This window comes from Pyrenophora tritici-repentis, chromosome 5 (genome assembly GCF_003171515.1).
Source record: "Pyrenophora tritici-repentis strain M4 chromosome 5, whole genome shotgun sequence".
NCBI classification, from domain to species: Eukaryota; Fungi; Ascomycota; class Dothideomycetes; order Pleosporales; family Pleosporaceae; genus Pyrenophora; species Pyrenophora tritici-repentis.
The window spans coordinates 1,086,607-1,106,214 of record NC_089394.1 but is presented as its reverse complement, the minus strand read 5'-3'; the positions used below and the strand labels follow the sequence as shown (position 1 = coordinate 1,106,214).

At 49.6% G+C, this 19,608-nt stretch overlaps 8 protein-coding genes across 8 annotated transcripts; 3 read left to right on the top strand and 5 right to left on the bottom strand.

Moving 5' to 3' along the window:
- Positions 1–1,065: 1,065 nt before the first annotated feature.
- PtrM4_104000 (uncharacterized protein) lies at positions 1,066–4,217 on the bottom strand (the record flags this gene model as incomplete). The annotated part of the gene is made up of 2 exons (XM_066107532.1): positions 1,066–1,453; positions 1,498–4,217. The coding sequence occupies 2 exons, from the start codon at positions 4,215–4,217 to the stop codon at positions 1,066–1,068; spliced, it is 3,108 nt and encodes a 1,035-aa protein (XP_065961981.1).
- Positions 4,218–4,458: 241 nt separating this feature from the next.
- On the bottom strand, positions 4,459–5,419 carry PtrM4_103990 (uncharacterized protein; the record flags this gene model as incomplete). The annotated part of the gene is made up of 2 exons (XM_066107531.1): positions 4,459–4,466; positions 4,543–5,419. 2 exons carry the CDS (start codon positions 5,417–5,419, stop codon positions 4,459–4,461), a joined length of 885 nt encoding a protein of 294 aa, XP_065961980.1.
- A 947-nt stretch (positions 5,420–6,366) lies between these two features.
- Positions 6,367–6,740, top strand: PtrM4_103980 (uncharacterized protein; the record flags this gene model as incomplete). Its single annotated transcript, XM_066107530.1, has 2 exons — positions 6,367–6,441; positions 6,498–6,740. 2 exons carry the CDS (start codon positions 6,367–6,369, stop codon positions 6,738–6,740), a joined length of 318 nt encoding a protein of 105 aa, XP_065961979.1.
- A 405-nt stretch (positions 6,741–7,145) lies between these two features.
- Positions 7,146–8,389, bottom strand: PtrM4_103970 (uncharacterized protein; the record flags this gene model as incomplete). The annotated part of the gene is made up of 3 exons (XM_066107529.1): positions 7,146–7,406; positions 7,492–8,051; positions 8,101–8,389. The coding sequence occupies 3 exons, from the start codon at positions 8,387–8,389 to the stop codon at positions 7,146–7,148; spliced, it is 1,110 nt and encodes a 369-aa protein (XP_065961978.1).
- A 1,178-nt stretch (positions 8,390–9,567) lies between these two features.
- On the bottom strand, positions 9,568–10,827 carry PtrM4_103960 (HcaE, Phenylpropionate dioxygenase protein; the record flags this gene model as incomplete). The annotated part of the gene is made up of 1 exon (XM_001936207.2): positions 9,568–10,827. One exon carries the CDS (start codon positions 10,825–10,827, stop codon positions 9,568–9,570), a length of 1,260 nt encoding a protein of 419 aa, XP_001936242.2.
- A 1,988-nt stretch (positions 10,828–12,815) lies between these two features.
- On the top strand, positions 12,816–15,368 carry PtrM4_103950 (GcvT, Glycine cleavage system T protein (aminomethyltransferase); the record flags this gene model as incomplete). Its single annotated transcript, XM_001936208.1, has 1 exon — positions 12,816–15,368. One exon carries the CDS (start codon positions 12,816–12,818, stop codon positions 15,366–15,368), a length of 2,553 nt encoding a protein of 850 aa, XP_001936243.1.
- A 483-nt stretch (positions 15,369–15,851) lies between these two features.
- Positions 15,852–17,064, top strand: PtrM4_103940 (hydroxyacylglutathione hydrolase; the record flags this gene model as incomplete). The annotated part of the gene is made up of 7 exons (XM_001936209.2): positions 15,852–15,959; positions 16,010–16,058; positions 16,115–16,202; positions 16,254–16,325; positions 16,375–16,408; positions 16,457–16,568; positions 16,634–17,064. The coding sequence occupies 7 exons, from the start codon at positions 15,852–15,854 to the stop codon at positions 17,062–17,064; spliced, it is 894 nt and encodes a 297-aa protein (XP_001936244.1).
- Positions 17,065–17,411: 347 nt separating this feature from the next.
- Positions 17,412–19,334, bottom strand: PtrM4_103930 (F-box multi-domain protein; the record flags this gene model as incomplete). Its single annotated transcript, XM_001936210.2, has 1 exon — positions 17,412–19,334. The coding sequence occupies one exon, from the start codon at positions 19,332–19,334 to the stop codon at positions 17,412–17,414; it is 1,923 nt and encodes a 640-aa protein (XP_001936245.1).
- Between the last annotated feature and the right edge of the window lie 274 nt (positions 19,335–19,608).

The following is a 19,608-nucleotide window of genomic DNA, read 5'->3' as shown; positions in this document are numbered from 1 at the left end:
GCCATCGCCAGCAGGTGCGAGAGAACCGCGCAAGGGTGTCTCCGGCATCAGACCATCAGCCCGACTGAACTACTAACGACAAGCCAATTTCTCTGGCCTCATACTCAGCTCGCTAGAGTCTTTGCTGAAGCCCGAATTCTTACCTAAGTAGTATTCAGAGTGGTTGTTGTTGCGACCTATACTGACCAGAATAGCCATAGCTACAGCCGCAGCGAATTCAGGCTCTTTGAGGTTGCAGATCGACGAGGCATTTGTAGCTCATGGCACCTGTAGCTCCCGCTTCGTTTGACAAATTACGTTTCACACATATACCTGATACATCGAGAACCAGGTGATGATCTGCTCAGCGCTGGTGTTGATAAGCGCGTGGATGGGAAAGACCGTCTTTGTGGTACATTCCTTGGGCTTACCGTATTGGGTAAGCGTTTCGGGATTACGCCGATGTACACAGTAGCACCTTGGCATCAAGGCCCGCTCCATCACCGCTCTCCTTGTTTTCTATCGCCTATTGCACAAACATCATGACGATTCCCTCGTCCTAATCAAATTACCTAGGTATAGGTGTTTGGTCTTGAAGTTCGAGCCTAATACCATGTCTTCGCTCTTTCGAATCGGTCAAGTTCTGAAGGGGCGTGCTAGCAAATACACGATTACGAAAGAAGTCCAAGATACCGTGTGGTTCGCGAAGTAAGCAGAACACACCCAATCTTTATTACCAACCCTTATAACTGCTAGAAATCATTTGCAGGAGCTCGTGGTGATAAAGAGCGTGCAAAATCACCCGCGGGTGGAAAATTAAAGAAATTATTGGAACAAGGTCTCCTCTGGTGGTATGACTACCATAGGGAACCGAGTAGAGGTATGTTAGGTCACCACGTATTGGATTGAACTACACTAAGAGCTGTTGTTCTGTCTTCTTATTATCATGATGATCTGGGGATTTACATGACAGATCATCATTCCGCGTCGGTCCTTCTGCTCGGGCTTACTTCCACGAGCCTCATCCCCGCCGACCTGGACTGAACCTTACATCTTCTCAACACTCCCCCTCAGGGCAGGTCCGGTCTAAGGACAACTCCTAATTGGTTCTTGAATTTCTCGAATGCGACTCGCTGCAACGGCTTGTTCTGCTAGGTCTCTGATAAAATGATAACAGACGTCGATGTGCTTTGATCTTTCGTGAAGGTGAGGGTTCTTTGTAAGTGCAATGGCACCCTGGTTATCTCCTAGCATCTGGACCTTGTTGGTGTCTTTTCCAATGTACTTTGGGAACCCAAGATCTCTGAACATTTGAGCAATCCACTGGCCTTGCTTACAGCATGTTGATAGTGCGATGTATTCAGATTCGCAGCTTGACGTTGCAACAGACCGTTGCTTCTTGCTAGACCATGATATTGGACCTCCGTAGAACATTGCAGTGCTCCCTGAAACGCTCTTTCGGTCTACCATGTCGCTTGCCCAGTCAGCATCAGAGTAGATGACAAATTGCGAGTGTACTCCCCTGGTCCGTAGCGTAGCTTCATTGTTACTGTCGACCTTAGATATCGTAGCAGGTTCTTCAACGCATGGCCATGATGTTCTGCTGGATCGCTCATGTATTGGCTTAGCTTTCCGAGGGTGAATGCAATGTCTGGGCGTGTAAGAACCATAGCAAACATAAGGCTCCCTATCACTTGCTGGTATTCAGTGATGTCGATTCGGGTGTCGTTGTTAGTGGCTGGCCTAAATGACGTGTAATCTGCGGATGGAATCTTCTTGTCTCTGTGTTGTTTGCTAGACATTCCAAACTTGTCAAGTACTGCGTGTATGTACTGTTCTTGATCGAGGTAGATTGTGCGGCGCTTTCTGTCTCGCGTAACTCGTACTCCAAGGATCTTATGAATCTCCCCTAGGTTCTTGGTGTTGAATCTTCCAGAAAGCTTCTTGTAGAACCAATCAATTTGAGCTCGATCTTTTGCGGCAACAGCAATGTCGTCAACGTAGACGAGGATACGGAGTTGTTTTTCTTCGTGGATAAACATGCACGGGTCGGCAAGGCTTTGCACGAATCCCCATGCCAGAAGTTCTTTCTTTATTAACAAGTTCCAGTCACGAGCAGCTTGTTTGAGTCCATATAGGCTGCGGAGAACTTTAAGGACGTATCCTTTCTTAACTTCTACTCCCTGGGGTTGCTTAAGAAAGATCTCTTCCTTCAAATGCGACTCTGTGAAAGCATTCTTGATGTCAAAGTGAAAACATTCTAGGTTTTCCGCTGCGACAGTGGCCATAAACAGACGTAAGGTGTCCATGCGAACTGTCGGGGCGAAAGTCTCGTTGTAGTCTGTTCCGTGTACTTGCGTAAAACCTCTTGCCACAAGGCGTGCCTTAAACCTCTCAACAGTCCCGTCGAGATTTGTTTTGACTGTAAAAACCCACTTTGAATCAACCATGTTCGCGTCTTTTGGCTTTGGAACTTCCTCCCAGGTTCGATTCTCCATTAACGCGATTATCTCTTCAAGTATTGCTGCTTTCCATTGCTTTCCATACTTTGGGTCGTTGATAGCTTGCTCGTGTGTCTGGGGGATCTGGATTCCTGCGATCTCGGTTGCTGCAAAAGCCTTCTCAGATAGTCGTGTTTGCTCTTCTATAAGGCCAGCTTGGGCTAGCATAGCTTTAACGATCTTGCTAAATCTCTCGTCCTCAACAACCTCTTCGTTAGACCTCTTTCGTTTGGCTTGTCTGGTGAAGTATCGTGGAGCCTCCTCTTCTCGTACAGACTGGGTATACGGTTCTTCGGGTCCCTCTTCGTCCACAAGATTAGGAACCCGCTCATCAGATGGTGCAGTAGGGGGAATAGTCGTTAGCTTCCCTGGTCTTCCTCTGTGACGCTTAACTGGTTCGGGAGTTAGCTCTGCCGACGACAGTTCTATTGGGTTCTCGGGAACTGGCTCCACTATTTCTGCAGGAGATGGTTCCATTGGTTCGACAGGAGATGGTTCCATTAGTTCGACAGGAGATGGTTCCATTAGTTCGACAGGAGATGGTTCTATTGGTTCTGCAGGAGATAGTTCCATTGATTTGGCAGGAGGTGGTTCCATTGGTTCTGCAGGAGATGATTCCAGATCCTTCCTAGGTCTTCCTCTTGGTTTTCGGTCTGGCATCGTATTCTGCGTCCCTTGTGGTCCAGCTGGTATGTTTCGCAGTCGTAGTTCAACTTTTCCTCCAGGGGTGTATTCGTCCACTGATAATCGGCTTGTCCTTGAGGTGTATCCAAGCTCTGGCGAATAGAACTTGAACTGCTTGTTTGTTGTCTCAGAATATCCCATGAATACTCCAACTCTGCCACGGTCCACGAGCTTGTCATGTCGTTGGTCTGCTGGAATCGTTTTGGGGTTGATGTAAGAATAGCATTTGCTCCCCCATACACGGATGTGGTCAATGGATGGTTTCGTTCCTGTGAATGCCTCTTCAGGACTGACTTGCTTTCCATTGATCGTGGGTCCTGTGTTTGTGCGGTTTCGCAGGTATGCGTCTGCTTCGACAGCTTCATCCCAAAACTCAATTGGTAAACCAGCGTCTTTCAGCATTGCTCTCATATCAGCTTCAGCGGTTTGGATGTTTCGCTCAGCTGGTCCATTCTGGTGTGAGGAAGCAATTGTTGTAGGCTGAATTTCCACGCCCTGTGTAACTCTCCATTCCTCGGCTTGCTGTAGAAGTTCTGGTGCGTTGTCAGTTCCAGCAGCTTTAACCTTTTCGCCAGTTTGATGTTCTACAAAGGTCTTCCAGATTTGGAGTTCCCTTTGTGCGTCTCCCTTTTTCTTCAGCGGGATAACCCAGTTTTTTCGCGTGTAACTGTCAATAATAAGGAGGAACCACCTGTTTCCTCGCAGAGATGTTGGAAAGGGTCCTGCAATGTCAAACTGTACTAAGGCTAGCTTCGTGGCCTTATGCTCTCTCAGCTGCTTAGGGATGCTGTTCTTCATTTTCGTCAGAGAACACACTTCGCAGATTTCTATCTTCTCTGGAACTTGAATCTTCTTCTGGAGAGTTGTAACTTCGTGGAGTTTAGCAATCTTTGCAGGTCCTAGGTGTGCGAAGCGTCTGTGATACAGCAAGTATCTCTCCTTTTCATTAACCTTAAGCTCGCTCTTAACTGGTGCATGGAGTTCCGTGCCTAGAAATGCTGTTTCTTGGTATCCATCGGCAATGTGTGACACTACGTAGAGGCCGTCGTCCATAGTTGCTTCAATAATAACCTTCTTTCCTAGTTTGAAGTATAGTGCGTGTGAATTGAAACGACCCTTCAGGCTTGCTGCGCAAATTCTTCTTCCTGATAACAAATTGACTCCAAGGTTAGGTACAAGCAGTACTTCTGACAGCCATGTCGACGATCCATCCTTACACACCACTTGAGCTTCTCCTTTCCAGTCCGCATATAATTCTCCCCTCCAACCCGAACGACTCTTCGTTTGATCTTAATCATTCGTCTAAATAATGAGGGTTGGTCAGACATGTGAGAGGATGCGCCAGTGTCGGCAGCCCAGGTAGATGGAGAGGCCTTACCGACGATGTCTTTTGAGAGACGGCATGTCTCAATTTCCTCGGGTTCGGAGTCTGAGGTCTCAGATAATTCATCTGACTCTGAATTGACTTCTTCGGCTCCATATGCTTTGCCAGTCCTTTTGTGGGAATTCCTTTGCTTAGGTGTCTTAACGAGCAGCTTAGATGATTTCTTAGCGTCGTATTCCTTAAGGAGCTTTCGAGCTCTCTCACGTCTTGGGCAGTCTCGTACGCCATGGGCTCCATCACAAAGGAAGCATTGGACCGTGAATTTGGCACCAGATTCGGAGTCAGACGATAGTGGCGAGTTCTTATGATTTCGACGCCTGTAAGGCGGAACATACTTCTCCGTCTTTCGGAATGCTGGAAGAGCTTTTTCGTTGGCGTCTTGCTGGTCTCGAACCTCCTTCTCTTCCAGAAACTTAAGTTTCTGTTCAACCGTGAGGTTAAGTTGGGCGTTTAAGGTGTCAATCGTAGTCTTGAATTCTTTCGGAAGTGATCTGATAAGAACGAGTAGTAGTGCAGAGTCCTTGTAAGCTCCGTTGGTGTCGGCGTCTGCTGCTACAAGTTTACGTCGGTAGTCCTTTAGCTTCTCCCATGATCCAACAATCGTGTTCCCGGGATTAAATGTGAACGTTTGAATTCTAGTCATGTATATGTTGGCAGTTGTGGCGTCAGTTTGGGTGTACTTCTTTTGTAGGTAGGCCCAGAATTGGAAGGCAGTATCGTATTCGTCAATGAGGGCTTGGTCATCCTCGCTAAGCGACCGAAACAAGAGATCGATTGCAGTGGCTTCATCTTCTAGGTACTTGTCTCTTTTTTCAATGTTGACGCGGATCTTGGTATGCTTGTCTGTTTCAGCAATTTCCAACTCTTCCATAGCCTCCGTTAGTCTACTAGCTGTTGCTATTTGACAGTGCTGTACCAGATTTTTCTCGCAGACATAGAAGACTTTCTTCCCCTTAAGCTTGACCTTGTTTCGGCGAAACCAAGTATCGTGGTTTTCGGCTGTGAGCTGGGGGATCTTCCATTCTTCCTTCTCTGCAGCCATCTTGTGCGGGTGATGCGGTTGATTCGGGCGATGCGGGCGATGCGGGCGATGCGGGCGATGCGGGCGATGCGGGCGATGTTCTGCGGGTGGTGCAGTCGTTATCGGTTCTCGAGCGTGGAGACGGTGTGTGTAAGTATGGTTGCGTGTCAACCGCGTTGTACACGACTTTTTCTCTTTTCCGATTCCTGCTTGAATCTAAGTCCTTCGTGACTTGGGTGAGTGTTTTTGATTCCTTCTCGAATCTAAGTCCTTCGTGACTTGGTTAGGTGTTTAAAACCAATAACGTTGGGTTAGGCAACCGGGCTCATAACCTATTGGAACAAGGTCTCCTCTGGTGGTATGACTACCATAGGGAACCGAGTAGAGGTATGTTAGGTCACCACGTATTGGATTGAACTACACTAAGAGCTGTTATTCTGTCTTCTTATTATCATGATGATCTGGGGATTTACATGACAGATCATCATTCCGCGTCGGTCCTTCTGCTCGGGCTTACTTCCACGAGCCTCATCCCCGCCGACCTGGACTGAACCTTACATCTTCTCAACAGAAATGTACTTAAGAGGACGGGTTTGTTCACACAGGTGCATTGCCACCTTGGGTTAGCAACGAAGTGTGTGTAATTAATAGGTACCCTAGATGTCAAACCAGATAATTTTTTTGTTAATCTGTAAGAAGGCGACGTTCGATTTTCCGACGTCCAACTGGGCGACTTGGGTGGATGCTACCCCGCTAATTCTGAGTGGGCTAAATCTGGCACCGTGGTAGGAGCGCCCATGTGGACAAGCCTAGAGATTCTCATAGAACTGCCGTGGAACACTGCGGCCGACATATGGTCTTTTAGAGCTATAGTGCGTTATAGTCCCACTACAATTATGAGTATAGCGAAAAGCTGATGTCGCTATAGCTTATTAGCCTTATCTACGGTGGACACTTCAACCTCTTTCAACCTAAAGGATTGAACCGCGACGACGAAGAATATGTGCTGGGGGTTGTCGAAGAGCAATTTAAATATTTTGGTCCTTTCCTAGCCAAAATCTCCGGGATTACAGACCTAGAAACGGTCCGCTCTATCATGTTACTTATGCAAAATATCCTAAAAGAGAAGACAACACCATTTTCGCGAACGATTGAGAGCGAAGTCAGCTAGAGAGACAACATTTTCATATCAAAGATGATGAAACTCGATTGGAGAGACCGCCCGACAGCAAAAGAGTTACTAGAAGACTAATGGTGGAACAACGACGCGGAATAGTATCGACTAATATACCGTTTAGTAGGAGTAAGATACTTACTGTAGTAGGTCAAGGATATGAAGAGAAGTTGAGATAAATTAAGAGGGCAGATGACTGATAGTGAAGCATCTGTCTCACCAGCGCAGGGTAGCCCAATCCATAGATATAGTCGTGGGGTCGACTTTGCGGCGTGATGGTTGCACAGCATCGTCGGCATAGTCGCCTAGTTGTCGTAGAAGCTAGTATTATATTTTGACATCATGCTATATATAGAAGCAGGCAATCCAGATCGCTGAATCTCTCGGTGATATGCAACGTCTTTAGTCAAACGGCCAATAGCGTTCGTACTCCGCTCGTTCCTCCTCGTTCAATGCCAACTGCTCAATCAGTTGTTCTTTCATCTCCTTGAGTGCCGCTCTACAAGAATCATATAGCTGATGGTCGATAAGGCCTTTGTCCGGCCACAATTCGCCCATAGTCTCCTTCACCTGCGCCACTAGTTCTGTTTCAGCCACCGCACAATCACCCTTTGACTTGATGCGCTCAATTTCCACACCCGAAAAATTAAATGGGAACTGACTCTGGCCCGTGGCTGCTGTCAGTGTCGGCCATGTGTCCTTCAAATCAACCAGAAGAGACTGGAAGTGCGCCTCTCCGTACTCAAACATCCTGTATGCTAAGAACAATAGCCCAAATGATGATGTCTTTTGGAACCGCTGCCTTGTAAAAAATTGGGTTCTTCCCTTGCATGAGTTTTCGCCACGCGATGAACACATTTAGGTGCGCGTAATCACGTAAGGCTGCGGATTTCTCTTCCGAGGAAAGACCAGCAAGATCTGGCTTTGGAGTCAAATCTAGATTCTCTGGTTCGAGGCCTTCCCAGTCAAGAAACGCCGGATCTGCATTGTGGTTGAAGAGAGGTGAGATGTGGCAAGATTGCCAATCGATGATGGCTGTGATCTTTCCGGGATTGTTGGGATCGACAAAGATGTTATCACCATGCAAATCGTCGTGCCAAAGGTATGGAGCGCAAATGGTTTTGTTTCCAGGGAGGATTGCATCGGCAATCTTGTGGTACTGGCTAAGCGCAGTTAGCTTCTCTTTCGGATCTGGTTGATAAAGCTTGGGGCCACAGAACAGAGCTATCTGTTTCGGAGGACTCAGAATCTGAGTTGCTTTTGTCTCCCTCTCACCGATCGATCGTAAGTACTGGCTCAAAGAGGCCCCTGCAAGAAATTCAGAATCAATACGAAGTCTTCCTGGGCTGTGACGTACATGGCCCTCTTCTGATGTCTAGGCTTGCCCGGCCAGCATCATGCCAGTCCCGCCCGGTAGCTGGTCCTACAACGGACTCTGAGTCCCTGGCGACCGTGCCGTCTTCGATGTAATGGCCCGCCGAAGGTGATCGCACATCGCTGGCATAGTACAAGCCGCCGTAGTGTGAGAATGAAATGCTAAGCCATCGCTTTTGAATCTGTACGAGAGCAAGCAGCACTTGAAGCTTTTGAGGCAATGGCATCGCATCCCAAACCTGAGAGAGAGGAACACCCTTCGCCTTTTCCATGATGATATATTCAGCTCCAACTGAATGCGATGGCGCATTGGAATTCCATGCGTAAACACGAGGCGCAGGTGTATCAAGTACTCTTCTAGCCTATACCAGTATTAAGGTCAGTCCGAACTTGGAAATCATCAGCTCAAGAACCTTATAAAATCTATTGTAGCAACTTCACTAGCTGTGGTGCAATGTGCGCGGCCTGCATTGGGGTTAGGTATTTTAGCAACAACTTCTTGGCCGTCGTCCATGAGCATCAGGAGGGCTTTGTTGAACATTCCGTGCGTGAGCTTTCTGAAATCGACACACTGAGCAGCTCCAACTGAGTTTGCTGCAACCTTCACGAGCTCATTCATGTCGAACAGTACCTCTCTTTTTCTGACATTTTGATTCTCATCCAAGACAAAGCGGCCGCGTGTGAATTTGAAAAACTCATCTCGGGCATTCCAATCTGAATCAGTTGAGCGATACGTTTTTTCGACTTTTAGATGGCCACTGTGGACCACGTACCTGTAGTTTGAGATTTCAATTTGGTGGAAGATATGCCGTTTGACGAAGTATAAGCTCTTGGGAAAGCCGTTACGACCGCTCTGGGATTTTGAAAATAGCTACGGAGAGAAGAACGGGTTCTCTTCATGCCGGCCATTGGGGCGGCGCATAAATCCCAATTAAATATGCTTCACAGTCGCAATACAGGTAGTTCTATGAAGGATGATGGATCAGAAGAATACATTGAAACGCTCGTGTACCTTTCTATTTATGATGTGGAGATGATGTTTGAGTGGCAGTAGTGATTGGTGTGACCATTGTACTGAAATTCATGGTGCAGTAGTAGATGACCAAAGCTTGAGGTTTTCGACTTTTCGACCCGCTCGGGTAAAGCTTAACTTAGTCAGCGGCACTATCTGTCGCACGGAAGACGTAGAGAACGTTCGGAGTATTTATTAGAAGCTCCCAGGATGTCAGAAGGGATTCTCATACGGAAAGAGGCCAGCGCAGTGATAGTTCATAATGCATTAGAAATCTACCTCGAAGACAATATACATCAATAATTTCCATCCCATGTACTCCTTCAAGCCCCGCAAACAGTACGAGGTCTAAGCCTCCAGTACCCACCAGAGACTCCAAACACCAATGCCATGCATGCATCATCAATCAATCATCACCATCGTGAATCCGTGCCTAGCTTACCAAGCTAAATCGCTCTTCTCGTTCTCTGTACCGCACGACAAACCCTCACAGAAGTCTTCCATCTCCTTGCTGATCGCCGCGGTACCCGTAGGCTCAAGCTGCTGCCTAGCAGGCCAGATCTTGCGACCCTCCTTCTTCTCCCGCATACCGTGCTCCATGACGATCTCGCGACACCGCTTCTGGAAGAAGAGCGGTCCCTTCTCCATGTGTGGGTGCAGCTCGCCGTTAACAAAGACGCCGGCCTCGATGTTCTTCTGCGCACGCTCGCATAGTACCTTGTCCTCGCCCATGACGCGCTTGTAGGTGTCGCTGATGAGGAGGAAGTCTTCCTCGCTGGAGTGCTTGTTGCGCCATACCTCGTAGTACATGACTGACTCGGTTGGCGACTTGGGCATGAACTTTTGCATGAAGAGGAAGTGTTTGGTGACGGTGAATGAGGCGTTGGGGAAGCAGTATGTGGAGCAGATCTCTTGTCCGAGGTCCTTGCGATCTTGTGGTGTGTTGGGGTCGTGCTGGATGTGGTCGGCGGAGCAGTAGACATCGTAGCTCTCGAGGTCGATTATGCCGGTTGTGAGATCTGGGTGTGTGCTCTTGCAGTGGTAGCATTCGTTAAAGTTGTCGGCGAGGATCTTCCAGTTGAAGGGACCTTCGAGGTTCCATGTGTGGTCGAACTCGTAGTCGTCAAAGTTGAACTGGTCGAATCGCTTTTGCTCGTCGACGTGGTCGAACTGTGACTCCCATGAAACTTCTGGCTCCTTCTTGGAATCCATGTTGATCCAGACGAAGCCGTTGCGGTCAATGCGTGTGTGGATGGGGAAGAGTCCGTTGTTTGCCTTCTCGAAGTTTTCCAGCTCCTGGTAACCGGGCGCCTTTGCGAGATTGCCGTTCAGGCCATATGACCAGCCGTGGTACTTGCAAGAGAAGATCTTTGCGTTGCCGCCGTCCTTCTCGACTACAGGGTAGGCACGGTGTCTGCAGACGTTGTGAAATGCGTTGATCGTGCCAGTACGGTCCTTGGAAACAACAATGTCATAGTTGGCTACGTTGTAGCGAAGGAAGTCGCCAGGGTTCGCGAGTCTTGACTTGTGGGTGAGGATGAGCCATCGGCGTGTGAAGATAGCGCGCCTCTCGAGCTGGTACATCTCTTCGGAGGTATACCAGTTGGCGGGTAGTGCCCGAACGGCTTGCTTCTCTGGCGGGACTTCTGTGGCAGATTTGCCACCGAAGCCAAGGTAACTCAAGAGTGACCCAACCATTGTGGAAGTTGTTCGCTAAGACTGTCTGAGATGCTTATGTGTGGTATAATAAGTAGAAGAAATGACTACTGGTGTGGTTGTACAGTTTGCTGGGGAAGCTGGTGTTCTGCTCGTGGACGTCGGGAGGATTATTATACTTTCTATTCAACACCCCCCCAAGAGTCTGCCTTATCAAGTCAAACCATTCACTTAGTCCCCATGTGGTTATAGCTTCCATCCGCTCCTGAAACGCGACAGCCAGTGGGAGGTACGAACGTAATCAGGCTGCAGGTGACCGTCAAGCGCCACAGCTTCTGGCTGCTTTCGCGATCTCTCCGCAACCGTGTATCCAACCATCGTGATCAGCCCATGATTCTAGACAGGAAGCTAAAACATCATAGCTCTATATTAGTGGACGACAGCGTCTTACCCCAGAGTATTTACCGTTGGCAGATGCAAACAATGGTCATGGTGACTGAATGCAAAGACCGTTCTCGTCATTGCCCCTCTTGTGGGCGCGGGCGTGATGGATCTGATTTCCAAATGCGGACATCGGACGCCACGCCAGGCTCAAACACTCTAACGACAACAAGCTCCGGCGGAACTACTGCGGTATCGTTTTCCTGGCCTATCGAGCTCTTATCGATGAGTTTGTGGAGATGTAGATCCTAACTGTAATAAATGATATAGCGATTCTATCGCGATGCGATCCCGGCTTGTGTTTATCGCTGTAGATAGTGATACCATGATTCTGCAGAAGCGAAAATCTGAATTAACTGATTCCAGGCTGAAGATCGCGCAAATCCAGCGTCAGATTGACAGCGAATCCCGAGGTGCGCCGAAGGCGAGCTGCGATACAGGGCGCGAATCATGCCACGTTTGCAGGCAATAGAGTGCCGCTGATATGGGAAGACGTGGTGTCGTATCTGAGGGAGGCGATGCACTGCATGTCACTACCCCTCATGGCCATATATTTGTTGTGTCGGGGGGCTTTGAGTGCTTTCGGCAATCGCAGTCGGTGGGTGATGGCAGCGCCGTGCAGCGTCACATGGAGGGCTAACTCAAACCTGAGGTCGCTAGGAGAATTGTGCCATATAAGTTGTCGTCTGCTACGAAGTCTCGGGGTCTCAACAGGTCTGTGAAAGGACCATCTTCATCAAAGCCAATTGAGGGCCACCTCGAGCCTTGGACTGCTTGCATTGCAGATAGCAGCCAAACGTGTTGGCCTTATGCTCCACTCCTATTTTTTGTCTGGTACAGTCTACGATGCGGGTTCTGATCACAACCCTTTTGTTTTCAGACTGACCGGCAGGATGGGGAATGGTTCCAGTGGAAGTGTTTTTCGCGGGGCTTTTGGTGCACTGGTATGGTGACCGGGCTTGTCGCGGTAGTTGTTTGCAAGTGATTCCGGCAAGGCGTGAGGGCGATCCTCACCGCGATACTTTATCAAGTGCTTTTCTTTGCTGCAATATCAAATTGCAGCGGGTGTGGTTCGTTGGCAGTGCTCGACACATCATAGGCCGAGATGTCCTCTGGGAAAAAGAGCATGATAGGCTTCTTCACTATGTATACTCACCCGATCTCGTATGTGATGGACCCGTTGTGGTCGCAAGAATATTAGGAAGGAATGAACGGAGTTGCGCACACGCGGGGCGGGGTAGTCGCAACCTAAGTAGTCCCGCAACGGCTTACTCTTCCCGCGTCCAGCAATGCTGCGCTAACCTCAAAACGGATATCAGGACCCTACACCCATGAGTGGCATCTTCCCCACCAATGTCGTGGGAATCACATGCGGGGCGGTGGGCTTTCTCCATGTAGTATTTTGCCGTTAGACAGGCAATGGGAAATATTTTGCCAATTGAAGTGTTGGGCCACGGTTAGATTCGGCTTCTATGATGAAAGAGCGCGTCGACATGGTCCGTTATCGCGAGGGCAAACAGCCTTAAGAGGAGTGTTTCCTACAGCTCTTGGAAGCTAATTACTCTATTCCATTCTTCCATATTCTTACAATGGCGACCTCTCAGCGCGTTGTCATCATTGGCGCTGGCATTGTTGGCACCAACCTCGCCGACGAGCTCGTCTCACGCGGATGGAAAAACATTACCGTGATTGAGCAGGGCCCGTTGAGCATGCCGGGTGGCTCAACTTCGCATGCGCCCGGCCTAGTCTTCCAGACAAACCCTTCCAAGACGATGACCTTGCTCGCAAAGTACACAGTCGAAAAGCTGCAAGCACTCGAGAAGGACGGACAGAACTGCTTCAACCAGTTGGGCGGCCTCGAAGTAGCAACAACGCCAGAAAGATTGGAGGAAATCAAGCGCAGGCATGGCTACGCACAGTCATGGGGGATTGAGGCACACTTGATCAGCCCAGAAGAATGTCTTCAGAAGTATCCTCTTCTCAACAAGGAAATGGTACTCGGCGGCTTGCACATCCCCAGCGACGGCCTAGCGTTAGCAGCTCGCGCAACCCAGATCCTTATCGAAAACACTCGCAACGCCGGCGTAAAGTACCTTGAACACACCGTCGTCACGAACATCGAGCAAGCGAACGGCCAAGTTACAGGAGTAACAACGAACAAGGGCTCAGTCCCAGCGGACATTGTTGTCTCATGTGCGGGCTTCTGGGGTGTAGAAATCGGGGCTATGGTCGGATTGAAGGTCCCACTCCTTCCTCTGGGGCATCAGTATGCAAAGACGACAGCTGTCCCAGGTCTCGAGAACCGTGAAGTCAACAAGAAGATCAACGCCATGAACGCCGAACTTCCGATCCTCCGTCACCAGGACCAGGACCTGTACTACAGAGAACACGGAGAGCAGTTTGGTATTGGCTACTATGGCCATCGTCCAATGCCCGTGAAAGCCTCTACGCTGGGCGTGACACCCGAACACGTCGACGAAAAGAACATGCCCTCTCGTCTGGACTTTACACCAGAGGATTTCGAGCCAGCGTGGAAGGCGACCAAGGAGCTACTTCCAGTGCTACGACAAACTGAGATTGTAGACGGTTTCAACGGAATCTTTTCGTTCACACCGGACGGCGGATCTGTGGTTGGACAAGCTCCCAATCTCGACAACTTCTGGGTCGCCGAAGCTGTATGGGTCACGCACTCAGCGGGTGTAGCTCGTGCCGTTGCCGAGACGCTCACGGAAGGTCGCTCGACTGTCGACATAGCTGAGTGTGAACTCACACGGTTTGAGGAGGTCCAGCTCAGCCCAGAGTATGTGAGCGAGACTTCGCAACAGAACTTCGTCGAAATCTATGACATCATCCATCCTCTCGCACCGAAGGAGAACCCACGAAATCTTCGTGTCAGCCCCTTCTATGCTCGGCAGCAGGAACAAGGCGCATTCTTCCTTGAGGTTGGCGGCTGGGAACGCCCACACTGGTACGAAGCAAATGCGGGGTTGGTCAAAACTTTGCCAGAGGCTTGGAAACCTGTCGATCGAGATGCTTGGTCATCCAAGTTTTACTCGCCTATTGCGGCGGCAGAGGCCTGGAAGACCCGGAACGCTGTAGCATTGTACGACATGACCACTTTCCACCGATTCGAGGTATCTGGTCCTGGCGCAGTCCACTTACTCCAGAGACTCACGACTAGCGATGTTTCCAAGCAGCCTGGATCCATTACTCACACATTGCTCGTCAACACTCATGGTGGCGTATTGAGTGATATCTTCGTATCAAGACTTGAGGAAGATGTGTTTCAAGTGGGTGCAAACACCGCCACTGACCTTGCCTACCTCGCGCGCCAGGCTCGTGGTCAAGTCAAGCACACGCCCGGCGAATGGGCACAGGTTCGCGACATCACTGGCAGCACCTGTTGCCTCGGTCTCTGGGGCCCAAGAGCCCGCGACGTTATCCAAACGGTCAGCTCGGACGACTTCAGCAACAGAGGACTACCCTACATGGGCGTGAAGAAGACGAGCATAGCTGGCGTGCCTGTTACGATATTCCGAAAGTCGTTCGTAGGAGAGTACGGCTGGGAGATACAGACTACACCCGAGTACGGCCAGCGCCTTTGGGATATTCTATGGCAATCAGGCAAGCCTCATGGGCTCGTCGCCGCCGGTCGCGCCGCCTTCAACGGCCTCCGAATCGAGAAAGGCATCCGAGCCTCCGGGTCCGACATGACCTCCGAACACAATCCCTGGGAGGCCGGTGTAACGTACGCGATACAGATGGACAAGAAGGCAGACTTCGTTGGCAAAGCTGCGCTGGAAAGCCTTTCGAAGAAGGCTGCACCCCGTAGATTGAGATGTCTAACGGTCGATGACGGTCGGTCCATGGTGATGGGCAAAGAGCCTGTCTTTGTGGATGGGCAAAGAGCTGGCTATATTACAAGCGCTGCTTTTGGCTATACAGTGCGTAAGCCAGTCGCATATGCTTGGTTGCCCAGCAATGTTAGCGAAGGGAAGTCAGTAGAGATTGAGTACTTTGGCAAGAAGATCAAAGCCACAGTAACTCAAGATCCATTGTACGACCCTCAGGAGCGTCGCCTACGCGGTGAAGGCATTTCGACCGAGCCAGAATTACAGAAGAGGTTGAAGTCTCTCCTCTAGTTGGAGATTGTAATGTGGGATGATTGTTACGACTGTATATGAGCATCAACTCGGCGTACAGGTGGTTTTATTGTGGCGTTTTATGGGAGCTTCACTCTCCGGCGTTGGTCAAATCGAATGTGTTTTCTGGTTCAATTCTTTGTTGTATGATGATAGATTTCCAGCTTCCCAGTGAACATGATCCCTTGGCCGATGCGCTGAGATCTTCGTGATGCAAACGAGCCAGGTTCCAGAGAGAGGCGGAGGGCAAAAACATGTCGCAAAGCCTAGTCGCATCGTAGATGCATCTCCGTCGTTGTCGAGGAAATAATCATCTCTGTGCCTTACGTTTTTGATGGTACGAAGGTTTAAGGCGATTCGAGGAAGCAACGCGACGCGTTTACCAAAGTTGGATGGCGTCCGATGCCGACACGTGACACGGAGTTATGGTGCGGGCCCGGCGATACGCATCAGTCACGTCACTGCCTCCGCTTTCAAACTTCCATGACTTCGCGCACAATTCTTATCAGTATATTCCTTATGAGCTTATTCGCAGCAACGATCAAGCGCTGTACATTGTCACCTCTTGTAAAGCCAATTACCAAAGTCAATGTTTGTAGCCCGCGGTAATTCTGGCTGTTGTGAAAACTAACGCCAAGCAGCCGTCGTTCGCAACTCTACGCGCCATGCATATCCAATCAATTCCCATGTGTATGAGCACCCTGATGGAAGTTTTGCACCAGTTTGGCATGTACTAACTCTTATAGGGGAGGGCACGGGGAACAACTATGCATACCTGGTATCGGATGACAAGACCAAAGAAGCCGTCATTATAGACCCTGCCAACCCTGAAGAGTGCGCTAGATTCATCCATCCGGCGGGGCCAAGCTAAACAATTGACTGTAGAGTATTACCGGTTTTGAGGGAGCAGACTACCACCGGGGGTCTCAAGCTGACCAAGATTATCAACACTCATCAGTAAGTTAACTACCACCACAGTATGTGCTGTGCTGATTAGTGTGAATAGTCATGGTGATCATGCTGGTGGAAACGTGGACACCGTAAGTACGGATATAATTCTTCGATACTGCTTCTAACCTGAAATTCAGATCAAAGCCTTTGGCTTGCCTGTAATCGGTGGTCGCGATTGTGCTAAGGTTTCCACAACCCCTGAGCACAACAGCACATTCGAGATCGGATCGATCAAAGTGAAAGCACTACGTGAGTGATGCCTCATATGCTAGATAGCTGTGAATCATACGTTGACGCTTTACTCTTATCCACAGACACACCTTGCCATACCCAAGATTCCATCTGCTTTTACATGGAAGACGGCAACGACCGCGCTGTTTTCACCGGTGATACACTGTTCATCGGCGGTTGCGGAAGATTCTTCGAAGGCACCCCTGAGCAAATGCACAAGGCTTTGAACGAAACCCTGGCCTCTCTTCCGGACGACACAAAGGTCTACCCGGGACACGAGTACACCAAGGGCAATGTCAAGTTTGCGAAGAGCGTGCTGAACAACGATGCGATCAAGAAGCTCGACGAGTACTCGCAGGCAAACAAGGAAACGCAGGGCAAGTTCACCATTGGCGATGAAAAGAAACACAACGTCTTTATGCGTGTGCAAGACCCCGAGATTCAGAAGATCACGGGCAAGACTGAGCCCATTGATGTTATGGGTACACTGCGAGCGATGAAGGATAAGTCATAGAAGGCTTGTATTTATAGTGATTACTGGGATATCAGTTGTATGCAATCAACAATCCAATCACGTTTCGTAATCGCCTTGTTCCATCTTCTGCCATCTACTCCAGCTCTCAAATGCTTCTCGTATTCAATGATGTGTGTCATGAGACACGTGGCAGTATTTCAAATACGCAACATCATATTCACTCACTGTTTTGGTCATAGCGTGAGATGTGCTCGATAGGATGGAATGTGTATTATGTACGCCCAAGAATTCATCTAGGATAATTGTGGATCGCTGCAAGGATGTTTGTGTAATAGAGCCCCATGACGTCTTCTCAAAGAAATCAAGGAAGAGAGAGAGAGAGAGATCTAGACGTTGGCAGCATCGAGCTGGAAACCTGGACAGCCCTCTCTCCACTCATCAAAGTCCTTCTCGCCCGGCATCTCCGTACCATCAGAGAGCTTAAGTCGCGGAAACGACCTTTTCTCACGATTATAGGTAGGCTCTTTCGTAGCCAGCTCTTCGTTGACCAAGACAAGGGCTCCGGAATGCCAACCCGCGGCACTCACACCTAAAGCAAAGTATGCGCCCAAACCATCTTCACCACCATCTTGGTCCCATGCCTTGGCCTCCTGTTCGAACCATTCGCTCACTTCGCCTTGGACATTGTGGTGGTGCTCCCATATCTGTTTCCGTTCCTCGCTCTCTTTGTCGTCTGTTGGCTCATTGATAACTTGGGCCAGCCAGTCGTTTTTTCGCTCGTCAAACCAGATCTGACGACCATTTTTATAAGCATGGGGTAGCAGTCGTCCGTTGCCGTTAAATTGGTCGTATGTTAGACCACGGGCCTTGCCGACTACTGCTTCCTTATTCGAGCCCAGGCCAAGCGACCCACAGCCGCTGTTCTCAGTTCCATACGACGTGATCCTGCCGTTGGAGTGAAGGGCAAGGTAATGGTAGTCACCGAACGCAACTGAAATGACGCCACTGTTTTGAAGAGCGGGGATCTTTTTGAGGCCCTGAATATTCGTCTGTTCGGGGTCCTCCCGCCGATTGGTCCAGCATGCCTCTAGGTAGTTCTGGTCGCTCGTGATGACCTCGCCGTCTCTGAAGACTGCGAAACTACGGAACGAGCCCTGGATATCTAGGGGAACTCCCTTGTCGTGGCGCACTTGCTTGAGTTCAAGAATATCGTCAATCTTGTTCTTATCCTCGAATCTACCACAGAAGACCTTGCCTATATCCGTAGCGAAGACCACATAGTGTTCCAGTATGATGTAGCTCAAGACTACGCCGACCTCTTCGCCGAGCATTCTCTGCTCATCCGACTCGCGCGTTGTCTTTGATCGTTGATAATTGGACTTTGGTACTTCCGAATGTTCCATAACAAGCATAGTATCTGTACCCTGATCGTCATGATCGCGTTCCACGGGGTCCCAAACTACAATACCAACGCCATGCACATACGCTGAACTGCGGCTCCATCCCGCTACAACCTGCCTGATCTGTCCGAAATTGGAGGACGGCGTGCTTGAGTCTTTGTTCAGGGAGAGCTCATTCAGCTGTAGAGTTGCAAACTTGACCTGGAGAGCAGGTTGTTTCTTACTATACCACGACCAAATCTTGCCATTGTCTGACACTGCCAGTACATGCGATCGTCCAGCCGAGAATTGTCGGATAGCGACGGCGGGCTCTTCATACTGAGCAGTACCGGCATGGGAAGGGTAGCCTTCTGGAAAGTGCAGTAGTTCCAAGGGCGCACTCTCATGAAACACTCTCTGACCATCGAGAACACCGGCTATGTGGAGGGAGCCTTTGGATGTTAGAAGGGTCGTAGACCAGCCACCACACTGCATATCGGCAATGACACCTAGGTTTCGTGTATGTTCCATCTCAACTGGACTTTGTGACTGAGGCGGAGGACCGGTCCTTCGTACGAATGGTCCTCTCATCATACCCCAATTGGAACGAATCCCACCAGACGCTTGGGGAGCGTGTCCTAGGCGATTATGCGAGTTGTTCCCCCATGTAAAGACGCGGCTCTGGGTAAGGAGACGCCGATACATCTTCTGCCATCGATCACCATCATGTTGTACAACAGGCTGGTTGGGTACGCGAAATGTGTTGCGGACGAGGTAGCTCCAGTATGGAGGGTCGAGCCGTATCGATGGCTGGTGAAATGACTTGCATGTACTGCAGAGGGCGAGGAAGGACTTCGCATCTAGGTAGGGGAAGACGAGGACGAGGATATCGAGAGGGAGGTCGGTGATGGAGCTGATCTTGTCGGCCATTATGACGTCTCAGTGCTGCAAAAGGCGAAAGCCTGAATGTGATCAGCAACAAGTGAAAGGCACTATACGGTATCGTTGTAAGGTTATGAATCTAGGCACAAGGGGCGATAGTCATAGCACTTGGGCGAGGGCCTGCACGTAGATGGCCTATGACGCACGTGCTTGGCGCGGGGATTAGTGCGGGACATCTCCGTTTTTGCGCTAACACCAAAGCAGCTACCAAACTTGTGACTCAATTCACGCATGTCTATCAAATTTCCGCCTGCCTACCAGG